General features: G+C 39.9%; 1 protein-coding gene across 4 annotated transcripts in view; it reads right to left on the reverse strand.

Annotated features, from left to right (window-relative positions):
* Positions 1-4,961: 4,961 nt before the first annotated feature.
* LOC135218670 (probable ribonuclease ZC3H12B) overlaps positions 4,962-18,985 on the reverse strand; it is a 463,521-nt gene continuing 449,497 nt past the window's right edge. For all 4 annotated transcript variants that reach the window (XM_064255119.1, XM_064255118.1, XM_064255120.1 and 1 more), the window contains exons 2-4: positions 13,584-14,914; positions 8,901-9,517; positions 4,962-8,675 (exon numbers count right to left, since the gene is read on the reverse strand). In XM_064255119.1, the coding sequence (XP_064111189.1) occupies positions 7,045-8,675; positions 8,901-9,517; positions 13,584-14,851 (3,516 nt within the window). In that variant the 5' untranslated portion in view covers positions 14,852-14,914 and the 3' untranslated portion in view covers positions 4,962-7,044. The remainder of the gene's footprint in view (positions 8,676-8,900; positions 9,518-13,583; positions 14,915-18,985) is intronic.

Below are 18,985 nucleotides of genomic sequence, written 5' to 3' on the forward strand. Positions count from 1 at the left end.
GTAATGATAATTTGAAATGGTGTGTGGAAGTGGTCATATTGTTGAAAATGGCCCAGACTACCTTATAGGTGACAGCTTGTGAAAAGGAATGTTTGACTTTCGTTTTTTGTGTGATCCCCATTTTCTATTTGATTTCCCATTTTCTGTTCGATTTCCATTTCTTATTTCTGAGATAAGGGTTTACAGCCCATTTCTTTTAATTATCTGTGTTTAAAAGTAGGGGAGAGAGAGAGATGAATGGACAGATTCTTCCACTGCCAGGCTAGTGATGCCAACAGTGATCATCAGGTAAGTGTCATCTTTCAGAAGACATCGCAGATTGGTGTGCAGTGGTTTAAAATAATGGGGTTTCAGTTTATTTTGGGTTCCTTCCCGCTGTGAAGAGAAGCCTGTGGTGTATATGAGATACGAAATAGGAATGGAATTTAACCTGAGCCAGTTGGTGTAAATGGTACTAGTCTGCTGACTTCGCAGGGGGGTAACTGAGCGGGAGGTCTTGCAGCTCTTGCTTCTTGCTTGACGCGAGTTGTCCGTCCAAGTGCTAAAGTAATTAATCCAGTGATGCGACGGTCTATGGCGTAGACCGTCGCATCACTTTATGCGTTTATGATGAAACGCGGCTGTGTGATTTAAAAAGAAGCACAAGTGTGTTTTTGTGTGAGTAGGACTGGGGCTGGAGGCTCGGTGGAGAGAAATGACAAATCTTTCCTTTTTTTTCACCTTATGTTTACCCTTCTCTCTCTTGTATTTTATTCCTTTTACTGTACCTCTGTTCATATTCTCTTTCTTCCATCTTACTGTCCACCCTCTCCTAACAATTGTTTCATAGTGCAACTGCGAGGTTTTCCTCCTGGAACACCTTTCAAACCTTTTACTGTCAATTTTCGTTTCAGCGCTGAATGGCCTTAGTTGGCCAGTACTTGGCATAGTGCCAAAAATCTATTTAAATCAAATCAAATGAGTAAATACGTGGAATGACCTCAAAATTTTCTTAGAACGGCATATGGGGGCTGTTGAAAGTGGAGATCTAGTAGTCCGTTATTTGAGGTCCTTTAAGATTAGGAAGGGCCAGAATTTGATGGTTGATTTTAACTCTGAGCTGTTTGATGCTGTGGGAGACTTAGTGGAGAAATTAAAAAATCCTGGAAGGGTAACTTATGACACTATCTCCCTGGATAACTTACAGAAGTTGTTGCATTTTTTCCTGGCTCTTACACTACGTCCCAGATGCTATGATGAATAGTTTCGACAGCAAAATAGAGCATACATCTGATGAGGCACTAATTTTTTTCCAGATTCGTAAGCACATCCCGCTTTGTTTACAGTAGATAGCACATTTTTCAATGGGATGCCGAAAGCTTCTTTGGGTGTTTCAAAGAACCCTTCACACGGGGAGATTCGGGCTTTACTTCTGGCAGTTTTTGTGAAAAGGTAGAAATCGATAGAAGACCCAATTTAGCTCCCAGTAGTTTTTGTGTCAAAGTAGAAAGTGGTAGGAAATCTATGGATCAGACACCATAGTTTCACCGTTTTAAATGTAATAGGTTAGAGCATACCAAGAGGTTTTGCTGAGTTAAATAGGGTGTAAAAGTATTGATCACTCGTGGCAGACTTGTCCGTCTCTTAAACAGAGTTATGTTAGACTAGTAACTCAGAATTTTGGTGGCGCTAATAAGAGATCTCCTCAGGGAGGTTATTCTAGGGTGTCTAGAGATTGGCAAAACTTTTGGAAGGCTGATCAGCCAAAGGGGAAAGAGTGAATTGTTCTTGTCATGTAGGGATTTTGGAAGAGGCTCCAGAGCTGAAGTGTGGTGAGAGGGACTGTCTGGGTATGATGTTTTGATTTTTATAGATATGGGTGTCCCAGTCAGTTTATTAGACTGATTTTTATCAGTATATGTTTTCCCAGTACCAGCTAAAACCTTCAGAAGAGAAGTATGTGATGTCCAGGCTCGTAAGTTGGAGGTTTTATTTATTTTCTGCTGGGTAACCAGTTAATTAAGGAACCAGTTATGGTGATAAAAGATGTTGCCTTGAGGAAAAGAATTTTACTGAGTCATCCTGCTTGTAGGAGGAATAGAATTTCCATACACTCGAGGGTAGGAGGTATAACAATTGGGGTACCTTGGTTTTTTTGTCCTGTATGTGGGAATGCTTCCGTCAGTAAAGATAATAAGGATTCTGTGGACGATATCAGTTTACAGGGAGATATTGAGCCAAATATTAAGGGGAAGAGGCTATATACGAGGTTTTATCAGAGGATATTATTTTAGAACCAGGTATGGCTGTTTTGGTGAAAGTTCAGGTGAAAGAGGTGAAATTGTCTAAACTGATATGTGTAATTGAAGGTAACAATAAGCTCAAAGGTGTAGTGAGTACTGTTTCCATTAATAATGTATTAGATACAGGGGTTACGTTGGTGAAACAGTTGAACTGTAATGATTCAGTTAAGAGATCTCGGAAGAATAAATACATTATTGATCTTGAAGACTGGAGTGATGATACTGATTCAGTGGCCCTTGTAGGAGAGCAAAATGAGTTTTGAGGCAGAAATGAAAGTTAGGAGAAAGGTTTTTAGAGATCATTTGGGGATGTAGACTATAAAGAATACATAGAGGGGTTAGGTGATGTTCTGGCTGAGTTTGAAGACATTGTTGCCCTTAAAGGGTATAAATTGGGACTATCTTATGTGTTAGAGCATAAAGTCCAATTGGGGAAGGCTACTAAGCCGATTTTTGTCCCTTCTTATAGGATATCCTTTGAGATTAGAGGGCAGGTTGAGCAAGAGGTTAGTAAGTGGGAGAAGGAAGGCATAAGTAGACCTAGCTCGTCACTATTTGATATCTCGTTGTTGACAGTGCCTAAGAAAGTGGCTCAATCTGTGTATGCGTAGACTTTAGAAAAGTCAGGTAGCCTTATGACTTATAAGAGGTTAGTGAATACAGCCTTGCTTGGGTTGCTAGGGAAATGTGTTTTTATGTATTTGGATGTATTTTCATTGCTGCAGATTCTATAGATGAACATTTAGGGGAGCTTAGGGAAGTTCTTAAGAGACTCAGATTAGTGTTTTTGGTTAAACTAGCCAAATGCGGTTTCTTGAAGAAACAGATCGTATATTTAGGCCATAACATCTTTAAGGAAGGTGTTCGAGTAAACAATGACCAAGTTAGGTCTGTCATAGATTTTCCTACCCCCAAGAAAAAAAAAAGAAAATAGGTTCAATCGTTCATGGGATGGGAGGATTTTCCCATAGGTCTGTGAAAGGATTTTCTATGCTGTGAGCTCTTTTGACAGATGTTTAGAGGGATGACGTACAATTTAAATGGGGCGAGTCACAGCAGGTAGCCTTTCAGAAAATCAAGATGCATTAATGAGTCCTCCGGTTTTGAAGTTTCCGAATTTCGATCTGCCATTCACATAGGTGGCAGATGCCAGTCAGGAGGGAATAGGTGCTTGCCTTATGCAAGTATTGGAGGGTCAATTGCGCCCCATTGCTTACTATAGCTGGAGGTTCAAGATATGGGGTAGTAATTAAACGCTGATGGCTACCAATGACAAGGAAACCTTTGCGGTGGAGGTGGGGGGAGAGGGTAGGCAGAGCTTTTTACTATTGTGTTTATATCCATTTCTGACTAATGGAGTTTTTGCCTCTTAGTACAGGGACAAGTGTTTATTCTTTATAATTAGTGATTCACGATACCCTTATAAATTACGGCACTGGGTGTACTACTTTGTAGCAAAATCTGGTTCTGATACGAGTGTCCGTTAGAGTTATTGCCAAAAAACGTGCTTGCACTGTCTCTGAAACCCACAGTATGTATAGACCTTGCTTCATTCTAGTTAATAGGATGATTTGAATCTCTCGTGTACAAATAATTACAGTATTGAATTAGGAATTGGCACTTGTGATTGTAGAAAACCAACATTCCCAGGCATCTGTAGCTACCAAATTCATTGGAAACATCATCGAGTCTACTTTAACAGGAGAAAGCTTTTAAGAATAGGAATATCAGTCAGGCTTGCATAAAGTCGATCCATTAATTTAAAAAGAAATATATAAAATGTGTATGTAAAATAGTAAAATTTTAGGAAAAGTAATTGGTACGGACAGGAAAAGGGTAGATTACTAGCAGTTAAACTTTGTAAATAGAGTAATCGACCTCTGCCTCTTTAACTACACCTCAACACAGGTGTAAATAAATATTTGGCTTTCAAAAGCGCATATGTATTGCAAATTTCTACCTCTGAAAATGTCTTGGATATAAAGACGAAACCAGTCAGGAAGCACATACAGTTTCCATACAGTTTCATCCTTCCTGAGGTAAAATAGCTTTATATATATATATATATATATATATATATATATATATATATATATATATATATATATATATATATATATATATAAAACCACTTTCCTGTAGTATACGTGTATTACTGATTTTTTTTTTTTTTTTACGAATGGGACATCTTAACTGCCGAATTTTCTTTGGTAAAATACTCTATACTATGTCAATCACAGATTTCGGATTTTCTTTCTGTTTTAAGTATGATTTGCAAGCAGATGTCTTAATATTTGTTGAATCCTGCAGCCTACATTTTCGTTTACCTAATCGGCAATCTTTCAAGGAAATGGAATGCATTATTTCTTAGAGAATTACTACTGAACTTTCAGCTATTACTTGAATTCTTTACGATACCCGATGCCAGAATGCACTTTTGGATTACTTAACCTTTGTAAATTGCAGTAATTATGTGGGTAGCACCCACTGGAACTAAAGATTTGGGGCAATTACCATGCACTACTTATTACCAGGTGTCACTTGCGTCCATTTTTGTACAAAGAACTGCAATAATTAACCCCACTTATCAGAATCATAAGAATCTCATTAGCATTGTGGTCTCTCACTCTGTGCTATGACAAAGACAAATGATGATAGGGATAGGAAATAAAAGCATAATTTTCAATTCTTTTTATTCATAGAGTGTAGGAAGATAAGTGTAGAAAGCCAAGAAGGGCCACCTCATGATTTACAAAATGGGATGTTTTAGAATTATTATGTATAACTTGAATCAAACCTTAAATTCAGTAATAAATGATTTATACAATATTTCCACAACTTTTTATAAAAAAGCATAACTAATAATACATAATCATATACCAGTGATGTACCTTGTCACACTACTGCAAATTAGTGTATTCAAACCAAAATGGGAAAAAATTCTCTACTAATTTAGCTTTTCAACATAAATGAAAAGCATTTACAGAGGTACATATGGCCCTGAAGATCAATATGAGCTACATAGTTGCCGCTAGTAAGCGGATTGGCTATATCCACTGCATGCCTCTTGTCACAAATTCAGCACTGAGTTGAACAGAAGCCACTTGTACAGGAATGCATACCCCACAATTTACTGGCACACTCACACAACTGGAAGAATGAATGCTGAAGTAGCATTTTGACAGTGGCTTCACGATCAACAAAGTAACAAGAGAGGGCACTGGATATAGCAACACATGGTTGGGTACACACCCATTACAGCCCACAATACATAGTATTGTAATGTCACGCTTCACTCCAGCCATCTTTAAAAGTGTGACACTGAAAGGTCTGCATTTATACCAGCCTCATCAAAAATTCATTTTAAGAAGAACTGATAATTAACAGATGCTCCCAAAAACAATGAACTTGAGGTGGTGAATTGACCTCAGAACCAAAACCTCACTCAGTTGTCACACTTTCCTGTGGCTTCCACAAACACACACGCACACATGCTGCATCAGAGGAGAGAAAAGGGTAGCGAAAACAAAACCCTTTGTATTACAGTTTGCAATAATAGTAACATCGTATCTGAATAAAAAAAATAATCTGTTCCACCTGATAGGTTTGTGCCAACTCACTCATCCTATTAGTTACTCTCAATGACTAAGTCTTGCAGCTTACCAAAACATCAACACTGTCAACACTAAGTACAAAGCTATTCTCATGGTTCATCTTTCCAGCTTCTTACAGTATCATGCCTTTTCCATATCTTATGATTCCCTGACAATTCTTTAAGAATACTAGCAGTATCTAGATGCTGAGCAAATCGTTTCATGTAACTAGTGGTACAAGCCTCGCAATCCAAACCAGCATAGCACCAGCAAATCATTTCCAACTCACAATTGTGCTGGGTATACTGGAAGCCATGACAGCTTATGGCACACACCAACTTGGGCTAAGGAATCTACTTGCATTCTCATCCTTGAATACACAACAACAGCTCTAAATACACGTATTTCATATTAAATATAGATCATAGTAAACCTTTGCATTCCAAGATCTATCTCTCTATGTCCTGGAGACAATGACATTCATAATACACTTAAAAGAACAGAAGAACCATAACCGAAGCTAGTCATCCTGAATTAAGTGTGTAGCAACTGTAGCAGTGCTAGTACCCAAAATAAAATATAAACTACTACAGTAGCAAATTAAGTGATAATCATATCTGCAGGCATGATACACATGTGTACTTTTCTCTGGAAAAAAAAAATTGCCAAGGCTTTGATTTGCCAATGCTGATGGTCCTTTTTTTCATTTTTTGCTCTTCACTGTGTTAGTCTTCTCCAAATACATGTACTGCACAGTAAATAAAGCTTGAATTTATTTTTCGTATTGCAACAGAGCTCATGACTTGTAATTTTCTTACAGTATTTTCCTGGATATGTACAAATACTATAAGCCTCACTCAGTAATAGTACTTCGCATTCTAAGTACAACAAACTAACACATTTTATTTAAAATCTACCATAAATAAACTTATCATCCTGGAATGAAAATTTATGCATACACAAATCCCATACCCAAAACTCTGCCTTTTCCACATTTTTAGTCAAGGGGATTACAAGTAGTAAGACTAACATTGCATAAGCAAAACTTTTTTTTTTTTTATAATTTTTTTGTATATAAAAATTTCAGGTTACACTATATGTCCTGATATGTTGCAACAGTGGGCCTCTATGATGTCTTCGATTTTCTGATTATTTGTTTGTGCAAACTTTCAGGACTGATTGCCACTAAGCCCTATCAAAGTGGCACACAAAGTCTGTGCATCTGTTTCATCTGGAAATCTGGCTAATACAGCACGCACTTGCGCTTCAGGAAAAAGCTGTGACAGGTGATAGAACGCACGTAATCGTGCATCCTCGTGTGAAGATGCAGGCATTGAAAGAGGACTTGAAAAACCAGCAGTGAGGGGGGAGGAACCACGTACTGGAATATTTTGAGCCTGATGACTAACAGTAGACTGTGCAGGTTGCTGGGGTGACATTGGACGAGACCCAACAGGACCAGGGTTAATAGAGAATATTGATGTGCATATTTTATAAGGATCAGTCTCTTCAGGATACATAGCCAGCGCAGCTCGTACTTGTGCTTCGGGGAAAAGATTTGACAAATGGTAGTAAACACGTAAACGCGCATCTTCATGGCTAGCAGCACCAGTAATAGGATTAGAGAAACCTGGTGTCTGCTGAGACGGCAGATGCTGCTGTGAAGGTTTAAGTGGTCGCGATGATACACCAGCAGGTAGATGTACAGGACCTTGCTGAGGAGACATTGGTCGAGATCCAATAGGACCTGGTGATGGAGCAGCTGGTACAGGACTGTGTGTAGGGGCAGAATGAAAAGGAGGCAATCTCGCTAGTTGTTCATCATAACTCTCAGAAATAAATGGAGCATCTGTGCCACAACCATAAAGATTGAGTCTTGTATCCGATGTTGAACTCAATCGAGCTATGGGTGGAGGTCCTGTGGTTGGCTGCTGCTGGTGTCCTCCCCATATTGGATCAGGAGCTGATGCAAATCTGGTTACATGTGGATGTGAGTAAGGTGGATAGAGATGCCCCGGTAAAGATGTCATATGTTTTGCACTTTCTTGAGAAGAAGAATGTCTTGTTAGAGGTGGATGAAGTCCTCCTGTTGCTAGCTGCTCTCTGCTTCCAAACTGCGATGAATACCCGGGGGACACACGACCTGTCACTTGAGGGTACATAAGGTTTTCACTATCACGTTTCACTGACCTACTTGGAGATACCTGTCCAACAGCTTGTTGCTGTTGCTGCTGTGCTAAGGGAAACAGTTCGGGAGCAGGTTCTTTAAACCCAACAATTTTATAAAGACGAGAATCATATGTTGGATTTAATGTCAGCTGACGCTGTAACTTTTTGTGTGGATTATCACTTGAAATGGAGTCAGGATCAGACAAGTTCTTTGTGAGAGGCATATGGGCGCCATAACTTTGAGGTTGACTGTGGGATGGACCTGCTTGAGGATTGGGTATGGTATTCTGGCCATCCCAACCCCAAGTTGAGGAACCATAACTGGCCTGATGACCTTGTGAAGGATACAGGTGATATAAAGATGATTCACTCTTGAACATCGTTGAACTATGAAGAGGATCAAGAGGATGGGATTCCATCTGTGGAGCCATGAGATGACGAGTATGAGACGCTGAGGATGTTGTGGTATTAGGACCCATATCATGTGTGGGAGTTTCTTGCGTAAGAGCTGATGGTAAAGTGAGTGAGACTGAAGGAACATTTGACTGTGTTCGCTGCAAAGGCTTTTTTGCAACATCGCTATCTGCTACACCAACAGGCAAAGACAAGCTTTTCAAACGTAGTCCATCTCCTGTAAAAGTTAGAAATCAATTAGAAAAACATTTACATACATACATTAAAACTGAATTAGTAGAAGAAATAAGGTTAACTTGTTTACATACATTAAAAGTACTAATAAAAATTAATGGGTTTTATTTCCATTCCACACTGATGAATTGGTATCTATCAATGAAACAATGGTATTTTTCTAGTTATTTTCAATATAAGAAGTGACAAGAGTAAACAAAAGCCTTACCAGGTGAGGAATCTCTACTGTTGGCCTTTTTCTGATAATGTCTCTGTGCCTGCTCTTGTAATCTTTCAGTAACAGATTTCAATGGCGCTGTTCCACGTTCAGGATGCATATATTTACATTTGTTGCCATAGGTACACTTACGCCCGTATGGACATGGAGCTTGGCGATCTTTGGGCGTTTTCCGAAGAAATGCATCCAAAATTGGTCCATTTCGGCCTAGAGGATCATCAGGAGGCACAAATCGTCCGTTAACCCATGAATACATGAGTAAGCTTTCTTCTACGACCTTCCGAAAAGCTGGGGATTCAGCTGCTAGGTCTCTATAATTATCATTACTTACAACTACACCACCAGTTTCTACAGCCTCATTCAAAATATAGCGATCATCGTAAGACACTATACGTTTTCCACCACATACTCTGGAGGGAGTAAATACTAGGACATTCTCCTGTTCCAGATCTAAAAGAATTTCTTGATCTGTAATAGGTGTGTCCCAGCGGGGCGCCTCTTTCCTCCAAGCAGGTACGAAAACTGTTATCTCATTGTGACCACGTGCTCTGAACCAGTCTACACAGATCCGTAGACCACGGCAGGAAAACACAGTCTTGTTCCCATGTCTGTGAAAGAAAATGAAAATATGGATAATAATGTGACAGGTCAATCTTGACGTAAATTTACAAATTACTTCCTAAGAGGTTAATATTACACTTTTACTACATTAATTTGGAATGACAGTATTCACCAAATGTAAATTTTTCACATGTACGTAAGTTTTGGAGGAAAATGACACAATGCACTCGTATGACTGGTTAATGCACTTAAAAGGAACTTAAAGGGTTACTTAATTTGGCATACTATTCATTCTGGAAATCACTGAAGCTTACTTATACAAGGTAAAGTAAAAATTAATAGTAATTTTAATACCCTATTCTGCAAAACTACTGTTGTCATTAACTGTTAAAGGTATGTGTAACTCCCTTAGAATTTTTCATTGTTTCCCATAAGCTATTTCACAATTCAATACCAAAATTAGTGGTATTGTAAGTTCAACTGTTAAAAATAATAATCGATATCTTGCATGATGCACAGAAACGTGTAGCCAGAAGTGATAAGTTTTACATGTGAAGTAGAAAGGACAAGGAAATCCCCATTATGATGAAACCAGTTGCAAGCTATTTCAAACATAAAGGAGCCGGATATGCAAAATAAATAAATAAAATAAAAATAAATAAAAAAGAACTCACTTATTTGACCTATAGTGACAATAAAAAAACAAGTACATGAAAATGACGTTATTAGCAATGACAATTAATATATATTGCGTATTATGAACATCTACAAGGGTTCGTGTGAATGAAAATCATCAACGTGAAAGATCAGTTTGTCAGTGTACTTGTAACCTGTGCGAGGGTTAGACACAGACGGATCCAGTGATAGAGGTGTATGGTCGTAACCCGACCAGGGACGAGTAGCAGGTAAAGTCGTCTCTGTAGCACCTGCCTGCACGGGAGATATTCCCCCTCATGAATCCTAGAAAGCGGATGTAACTTTCCCTCCCTTTGCCAGTTCTACCCTCCCCGCACGGCCCTCCTCCCTCACAACCTCCCAAGGCAGCTAAGCACGGCTCCTTACTTCACTACGCCATGCAACAAACCATTCTAAACCAAGTGAGCGTTGGGGTCGGATTTTACTGAATAATGAGCGTGAGGATATTCTCAAGTAGCTGATATTTATCCTTGGGAGAGGACACCACACAGACAGACCGTTTAAACGCAGTCTCCTGTAATAAACACAATAAGAACTAAAGGGAAAATGTGCAACAAAGGTACCAAGGCCTCAGGAAGGCGCTGCGATATATTTTTTTAAGGTAAACAGCGCGATGTCCTCTTTTGCACGGCATAAGGCTACTTGGGATGAATGGGTCCGGATGGATGATAACCTTGAATCCACGAACTATTGTAAGGGTTCCTAAAACAATGCGTAACCATACACACACAGTAAAAGAGTTGCAGTTGTCGAATCCAGAGATATCTTCACAAACTTTTCTGTTTGCAGAAGAACATGTTTCATCAAAATGACAGAGGATTTGACAACTGGGAATAAAGTGGCAATGGACTGTGTGTTAAATAAAAGAGTAAAAGAAGTCATCAAATAAGAAATGGGCCAAGGCACCGCCACAAAAAAGATGTCCTAGTTAGTATATGAGACATAAAGAATTACGGAATAGCCTTTTTGACGTTAAAAAATCAAGGATTAATAAGAGAAAACTTAACAATTAGACTTGAGAAATAAAAGTTCTTTATCAACCTGCTATCATCTTTTGAGGTACTAAAACAGTATTTGACATGATCTAGTAATGCGTCTGTACAAGAATGATGTAAAATCCAATTTTCCGACGCAGTTTTATATATAAAAAAATGGTCTGTGACGACCAACAGTAGTTGTTGCATCACCAATATCCTATTCAGGTGTCCTTGATGCAGCAACTTTTGACACTGCACGAGAGGGGCATTTTTTTTTTTTTTTTTTTTTAATTTCCAAGGCACCACAAGTTATTAAATACTTCAAGCATGTTCATTTAATGCATAAGGAACCCATTAACAGCACTATAAGAAACATATGACTGACAATATTCGAAGCATTTAAACAAATACACAATTTTACGTTTGAAGAGACGACGTCAGGATCCGGGCCTGAGCACAGGTGGAATGGACTCATTAGCGCTCTGGGAGAGAGTCGAAAATACCTTGCACCCGGAACTCCCTCGCTTAATCTTCTCTCTCTCTCTCTCTCTCTCTCTCTCTCTCTCTCTCTCTCTCTCTCTCTCTCACCTCATTCACATATTTTCCTTTTCCTACTTTTTTCTGCCTAGCCTGATTACCAAACACGATGGCCATCTTCCACTGATACGGTTCGCATTACAGAGTTCATTTGCAGAAAAGATTTCCATGGCTTGAATCAATCGATCGTCAATCGCAAGGCACAGGAACTGCCAAACTCAACACAATAATTTCTATCTTTCCGTTCAGGTGGAGAATTTACATATTTCTCCAAAAACATGGCCGGACCAAAAACCTACAACATGACAAGAAGAAATGGAAAATACAGAGCTTAAAACTGTTAATTACTTTACGGAGGGGGGAGGGGGGATTCCTGTATATAACTGGCATATAAAAATATGAACGAACAATCTATATATATATATATATATATATATATATATATATATATATATATACATACATATACTATGGGCGGACCAAAAAAACCTACAGCATGAAAAGAATGGAAAATACAGAGCTTAAAACTCGTTAATTACTTTGACGGTAGGGTATGGGGGGGGTTTATACTATATATAATATATACTATATATATATATATATATATATATATATATATATATATATATACATATATATATATATACACGTAAGCTCGTCTGCGTAGGGCTATCCAGCATGGTAACTCAAATTAATATTTGAACTTCACAATCCTATCCATGGTATATATCCTGCCCTCTAAATAACCATAAAAAATAAAATATTTCATTGTTAAAAGTTAAGAAAAAGTGCTTAGCTTTATTCTTCTCAATTGCTAATTCTGTGTGCAATATAACAGGAAGGTTAGGTGGGATAAAAAGTTAAATGTCGGATTTAACTGATACCAGAAAATCCTTACTCCAATCAAAAGCAATGGCTGGAAGAACTGTTAAGTTGCCATACTGACCACGGGATTTGAATCAATCATTTTCTAAATGCGTGGAATGAGCACAGCTACAGTATACAATGAACGTCCAAGAGACTGCTCTACTCTTTTATTCTACATACATTAAAAGACACTTTCTCCAAATTATACAACTTTGCTGGTACGATGGATGCCCTACAATCTATAACTTCCTTAATTAATCGGGCTCTGCGCGCAATATAATAAGAACCTGTCTATAAATAGACTCTTTCTTGCAAAGGAGTTAACAAACTCGTTTTATGATTTCTAACGACATCTACAAAATGAAATGAGAGAGAGAGAGAGAGAGAGAGAGAGAGAGAGAGAGAGAGAGAGAGAGCATCATATAAGAGGATGCACAGGCGCCGTCTTCTGTGACCTATGAAGAGGCCGCCACACGGGCAGCAAGCGTGTTCTATGATGACCAAAACATACCGACCTTCGCACATTAATGTTGTCTCTCAACATGATGAGAGGTGACCGCTTAAGCATGTGGGATGACTGAGGAATGAAAGATCGTGACAAACAACCGCATGAAAGGGTGGAATGCAAATGACGGTCCGTTTAATGAACAAAATAAATCATAAAAGAACCCCTGTAAGGGAAATAATTGGAGTTTCAAGCGAAAGCATTTTCTCTGCCGTTCTTTCCTCTACTTAATGTGTGAATCGCTTATATGGCGTGTCATGATAGACGTGTTTTAGCTAGCTGGAGTGTGCGTTGTCTGCCTAAATAACCTGGGTTATCTTTAGGACCATTATCTACAATCTAAATGAACAGAGAAAGGAATAAATTACAACAATTTTGCTATTTGACTGGATCTTCATATTAATCGTTAACAACCTAATTTGACATTCTTTGGGAAATTTTCTGTATGACAGAATAGTACTGTAAGTATGATGCACGTTTGTAAATGAAATTTATTTGTGGAAAAAAAATTTAAACATGAAAAGTGCTTACCTCATCGCCACATTACTGCCGTCAATAATAATAGGTTTGAGCGTCGACTGCTGCTGTTGTTCAGAATCTTCCTTAATATCGACTAAATCATCAGCAGCGACATCATCTCCTTCCGACCGCCCTTGGCTCGTCCCCAGTCTGATGAGTTCCGCCAACAGTTCGTCTTTGTCGGGTATTCCTCCGAACTTGATGAGAGCCTGTTGCACGAGGGCTTCGGAATAGCCTAGCTTCACACCGAATTCAACTTGGGACGCGTACCCTGAGTGATGGATGACCCAAGAAACTCCCGAGGACACTTCTGACGATGACAAAGCTAAGGTTGATGAAGATGACGATGATGTGGGTGAAGAAGCGGAATCACTCGTGATCGTGACTGCTGGAGTTTGACTACTGCTACAACTACTACTACTACACGAACTCGCACTACTGCTGCAGGGCACTGACGCGGCAGTAGGGGTCTGGATTATGGTAACGGCAGGAGGCATGGTTGCAACTACAGGGGCGGGTGGGGTTACAGATACAGACGGAGGTCCAACAGAGGACGACGACGACGACGTCGGAGGTGGTGACGACGAAGGTAACCTCACCGCCGGGGATGTGGCCCGGGCATCGGGACTCCCTTGGGCAGCTTCTTTGCTGCTCGTACTCGAGCTGACTTGAGTTGTGGAAACTGTGGCGACAGTGGTTGTGGTGAGGACAGTTGGCGTTGCGATGTTGACGGAAGTGGTGAGGGGGGCGGCAATAGTTGTTGAGGGGATTCTGGCGTCGACTGAACTAGTGGTGGTGATGACGGCGGCCGTGGCAACGGCCACGTTACTACTGCTGCTTGAAGATGTGATGAGATGAGTAGTGTGTGATGAGGAGGAGGACGTTGAAGATGGAGCCGTATCTGTCCTGGTGATGACTGATGATGTGGTGGCGGGGTTGCCATGCTTGATGGTGACATATTCTGCGAACTCAGCACCCAGGGTGTCGGACACTGTACGACACACGTCATCGTGCTGATCATCTTCGGGTCTCGGGGACGCCGGCGTCCACTCGCAGGGCTCGAAGTCACTGTCATACGAGCTGTCTTCATTCTCGAGTTTCCTTCGCGAGCGCACAAGCCCTTGCGCCAACGACTCGCTGCTGGAGACGACGGCGGTGTTGCTGGTAGCTGTGGTAGTAGTGACAGGAAGGTCATCGTCGTGGGCGGTGTGGTGAGCGGGGTGTGGTGACGAGGGCGGCGGTGATGGGGCGGCCTCTGGTGGCGCCTCCACCCCTGACATAGCGCTCAGAAGGCACCCACTGCCCACTACCCCGCGCTCACCCACCGCCACGCACACCACATCCTGAAAAGACAAGAAAAGGAAAATCACACATTAGCACGATCTTCGACCAAAGGAACCAGCATTCATACAACACCTAACACATTCAAATGATTTCTCAGGTAATTTCGAGCACACTGGGTCCCTCTCTATACTCACAAACGAAGTAAGATCACATGAATGAGAGATTGTCAAAAAAGGCTTAACATGACACAAGTGTTTTGGAACTAAACCCCAAACACTTCGTACACACCTGCTGTGAAATTCAAGCAAAATCGGATCTGAATGGGTCGTTGGAAACAGGTTAATCTGGCTCAGGCTGTTGAGCACTAGAGAAATGGTACACTCACTACTTTCAAATCCCCAAAATATTACTTTAATATACTTTCACATAACGATTCCGTACTTTCCCTAGGTCCTATTTAAGCTCCAAGGGGCACCATCGGGATAATCACACACTGGTTTTTCAGGAGGCCCTTATATTACTCAAGATAAAGAACACAATATGAACATAACTGACATTAACAAGAGCTATGTTTACACAGTTCTTCCTGCATTTTCACTCTCCACTTCCAAATTAAACGGTTTAGTAAGAAGGCTCTTGCTGAAAACTGGTTTAATAGCTATCTCTTTAAGCTCTTATCGAAATTCACCTTTCACAATTCGAGAAAGAAGGCAGAATCTGACAACAAACACACCCCATCCCTCACACGTCAGCCAAGTATATTAAATTATCGAAAGCAATGCATAGAGTTCGGTTCACACGAAGGATTCTCAACTCTTTTGTTTCTTGTGCCAAAACACCCAACAGAACAGCACAATATGCGGTCAAAAACGAAAACTCCCGAGTCTTTCGGAGCGATCTGCGCACGGTGGCCCACAAAGCTTTGCCGTACAAGGGAGTGAAAGTGATCACGTCACTGCTACGTCATGGATACGTTCACTTTCTCAACGTCAACAACCTCGATGGCTGACTTCCCGTTTTCTATGAATCCCTTCAAACCCACTGGTACTATAACCGAAAAAAAAATTATAATATTGTTTAGAAATAGAGCTTGATGGCTTTTTTAGCATAATAAGAGCTGCTGCACTAAGTTCTGAAATAAAACGTACTTTTATAACTAACCAAGAAATTTAGCACAAACAAATCAGTTCTGGAAATCAATTTGTACTATTTAATCAATGTAAACAGATAAAACGCATCTTAGAAAAATATGATGAAAAGTACAACACACTATCACACACGTGTGTGTACGCACTGACAAGCGTAAAGCGCATGGTCGATATCTAACTTAACACACTCAAACACCAATAGAGACTGAGGATACGCAATGCCCACCATAAGAATATCCAGGAAACGTGACTTCCGTATATAGTACTATCTGGTGCTGAAAATGGAACCAAGAAAGACAAGGAAGACCCATATGGGGCATCGTGCTCCTAAAAACTAACCTTTCACTCACTCACTCACTCAGTGAAAGAGGCCTAGATCTACCCTTTCACAAGGGGGAAAGGGCATTTCTCATTTCTCGCTCATTCACAGCAATAGGCCGTCTGCATAAGTAGTTATATATAGGAATGACGATCGAGTAGGAAATCGCAGCGCAGATACATACCGTGCCAAAAAACAAAGCAACAAAATACATAAGAAATTTTAACTTGAGACAACGTAACCTGTCTTCACCTAGAAATAACAAATAAGACAACCACCCCCCCCCCCTTAAAGAACCAACGTGTCAATGCATCTAATTTCTTTATCTGTAGCAACCGCCAAATCAATCGCTAATAATTATTTTTATCCATTCTCTCATCTATCATCAGTTGTTGGCAAAGTTACTTTCCACGCTGGTTGCGTCTGGTATCATGACGTCACAATACAGTGAGCAGCTGACATCGCATCCAAGTCCCTCAATAGCCAGCCTTTCAGCGCAACGACCTCCAAACTCACGTCATCGCAATTCCTTCGTGGAAGAAGAGGAGGACACTGGTGGGATCTCTGGGCATAATCAAATCGGTTCATCGTCGTAGAATGGTCGTTGAGCCAAACCAACTTGGAGAGGGGACAGGTATCGGCCAGAATGACACTGTAATGGATAGGTAATACTAAAAACGAGCAACTTACATTTAGTATTTCTTATCCTTAGTGTAGGGGCACATCTTGCCTTGTTCTATGAAACTCCTCTCGTCATGAGCTACTTTCTGAAAGTATTGGCTAGTCTTTCTTCACTAGAAATTTGTAATATAACGCCGATTCAAATGAAATGTGCCCGTCATTCTGAATATAATAACAAACAAACTGCTGGTTGATTATAATTCAATGACGAAGAGTACATCCTTGACCGAAAAGTCAATGGAAAAAAATTATTTCAAGAGTAGCATTAAAATATTTAAATAATGTAAGCTACGAAGCTTGTCGGAACCATAAAACAGATTATAAACACACACACACACACATCAAACATTTACGCGGCACGTACCCGAACCGGTCCATTTTCATGGAACTCCGAGCATGACGTCACCATGGCAGCACATCAGAGAGAGAGAGAGAGAGAGAGAGAGAGAGAGAGAGAGAGAGAAACACTGTTGGAGAGAATTATAACTTCCACCGGACAGCTATCAAATTTACATAAAAATGAAGTGACGACAATTAAGAACGCCTTGATCTCTGTCATCCTCTTTCCAAAATATTAATAAAAAAAAATAAACAGAAAGCAGAATGTCAACGTCGTAATACGCTCAGCAAAATAGAAGTTAGAGAAAACCTGGCTCGATGAACGTGTTACCTGCCAGAGAGAGAGAGAGAGAGAGAGAGAGAGAGAGAGAGAGAGAGAGAGAGAGAGAGAGAGCGCCAAGCCTTTTCTTCAAAATACCCCATAAACCACTCGCGGCATAGGCGTTCGCACGTAGGGGCAAAGGGGGCACTTGGTCCCCTTGAAATCTTGGAAAAGAAATTACTCTTCTTTTGACTCTACCAGCAACTACATGCACAGCGGAAAAGCCCCTTCAGTAAACTTCGGCGAGTGAAAACATGGTTGAGATCTAATATGTCAGATGAACGACTCTCCGGGTTATGTATGTTCAGCGTACATCGTGATAAAATCAATTTGAACAAAACAGATTTCATGGAAAAGGTAGTTGAAAAGTTAGGTAGTGACCATAGAATGTTGCAGTTCCTTTTCAACTGAACATTGACTAATTTGACATATAATTTTATTATATTTAACATTACTTTGTCTTTCTTTCATTCAACAGTATATTCTCTCAGTTGAAGTAAAAGGTGTCCTTATTATTGTAAGATATAGTATAATATATATATATATAGATATATATATATATATATATATATATTTATATATATATATATATAGAATTGGTTTATTCATTAAAGAAATGCAAACGCTGGCCCAGTTTTTTTTTAAATTAATCTGCAAGTTCAAAGGGTCAACAAGTTTTGTCTGCTTGATACCGGAAATTTTACATGTATATATGTATTAAGACATGCCCCCACCCTCCCTTGGAAAACATGCTACGGGCGCCCATGCCTCGTGGTATCAAAAGAGCGAGAAGGCATATGAAGCCTGGTAATCCCATATTACAATTATTCTTGACTGGGCATCCCAGCGAGAATTACGCTTACGCGGTTGCACAAGACGAGGGTTCAAAATGATATCATCATAAGTCATATAAGACAAAATTATATCCCCATAAGTCATATACGTTGGGAACTATCCACCACCCTCCCACTGAATACATCTAAAAATGGTTAAGCTGTTCCTAATCATGTTCAATAATGTTACTTTTCCTACGAGTCTACACTTAACAGATACAAAGCGAACGTGTTCGTAAAATGACACCCGAATGACAATTTTAGTTAATCCGACTGCTCTTCCAAATCAGGCGGCCGAACATTCGTATATAAATGAACAGGACCCATCATGTACCCATGCACAATACATTGTTATATAACAAGTCTGTGGCTAGAATGAACGGCAAGTAACAAATTATCATCATGACAAATACTGTCGTGTATGATATTATAGGGAGCAAAAGCGCTGTGCTAATATCTATTACCTTGAAGTCTTGTACTATGTGATC

This window comes from Macrobrachium nipponense, chromosome 9 (assembly GCF_015104395.2).
Source record: "Macrobrachium nipponense isolate FS-2020 chromosome 9, ASM1510439v2, whole genome shotgun sequence".
Lineage (NCBI taxonomy): Eukaryota > Metazoa > Arthropoda > Malacostraca > Decapoda > Palaemonidae > Macrobrachium > Macrobrachium nipponense.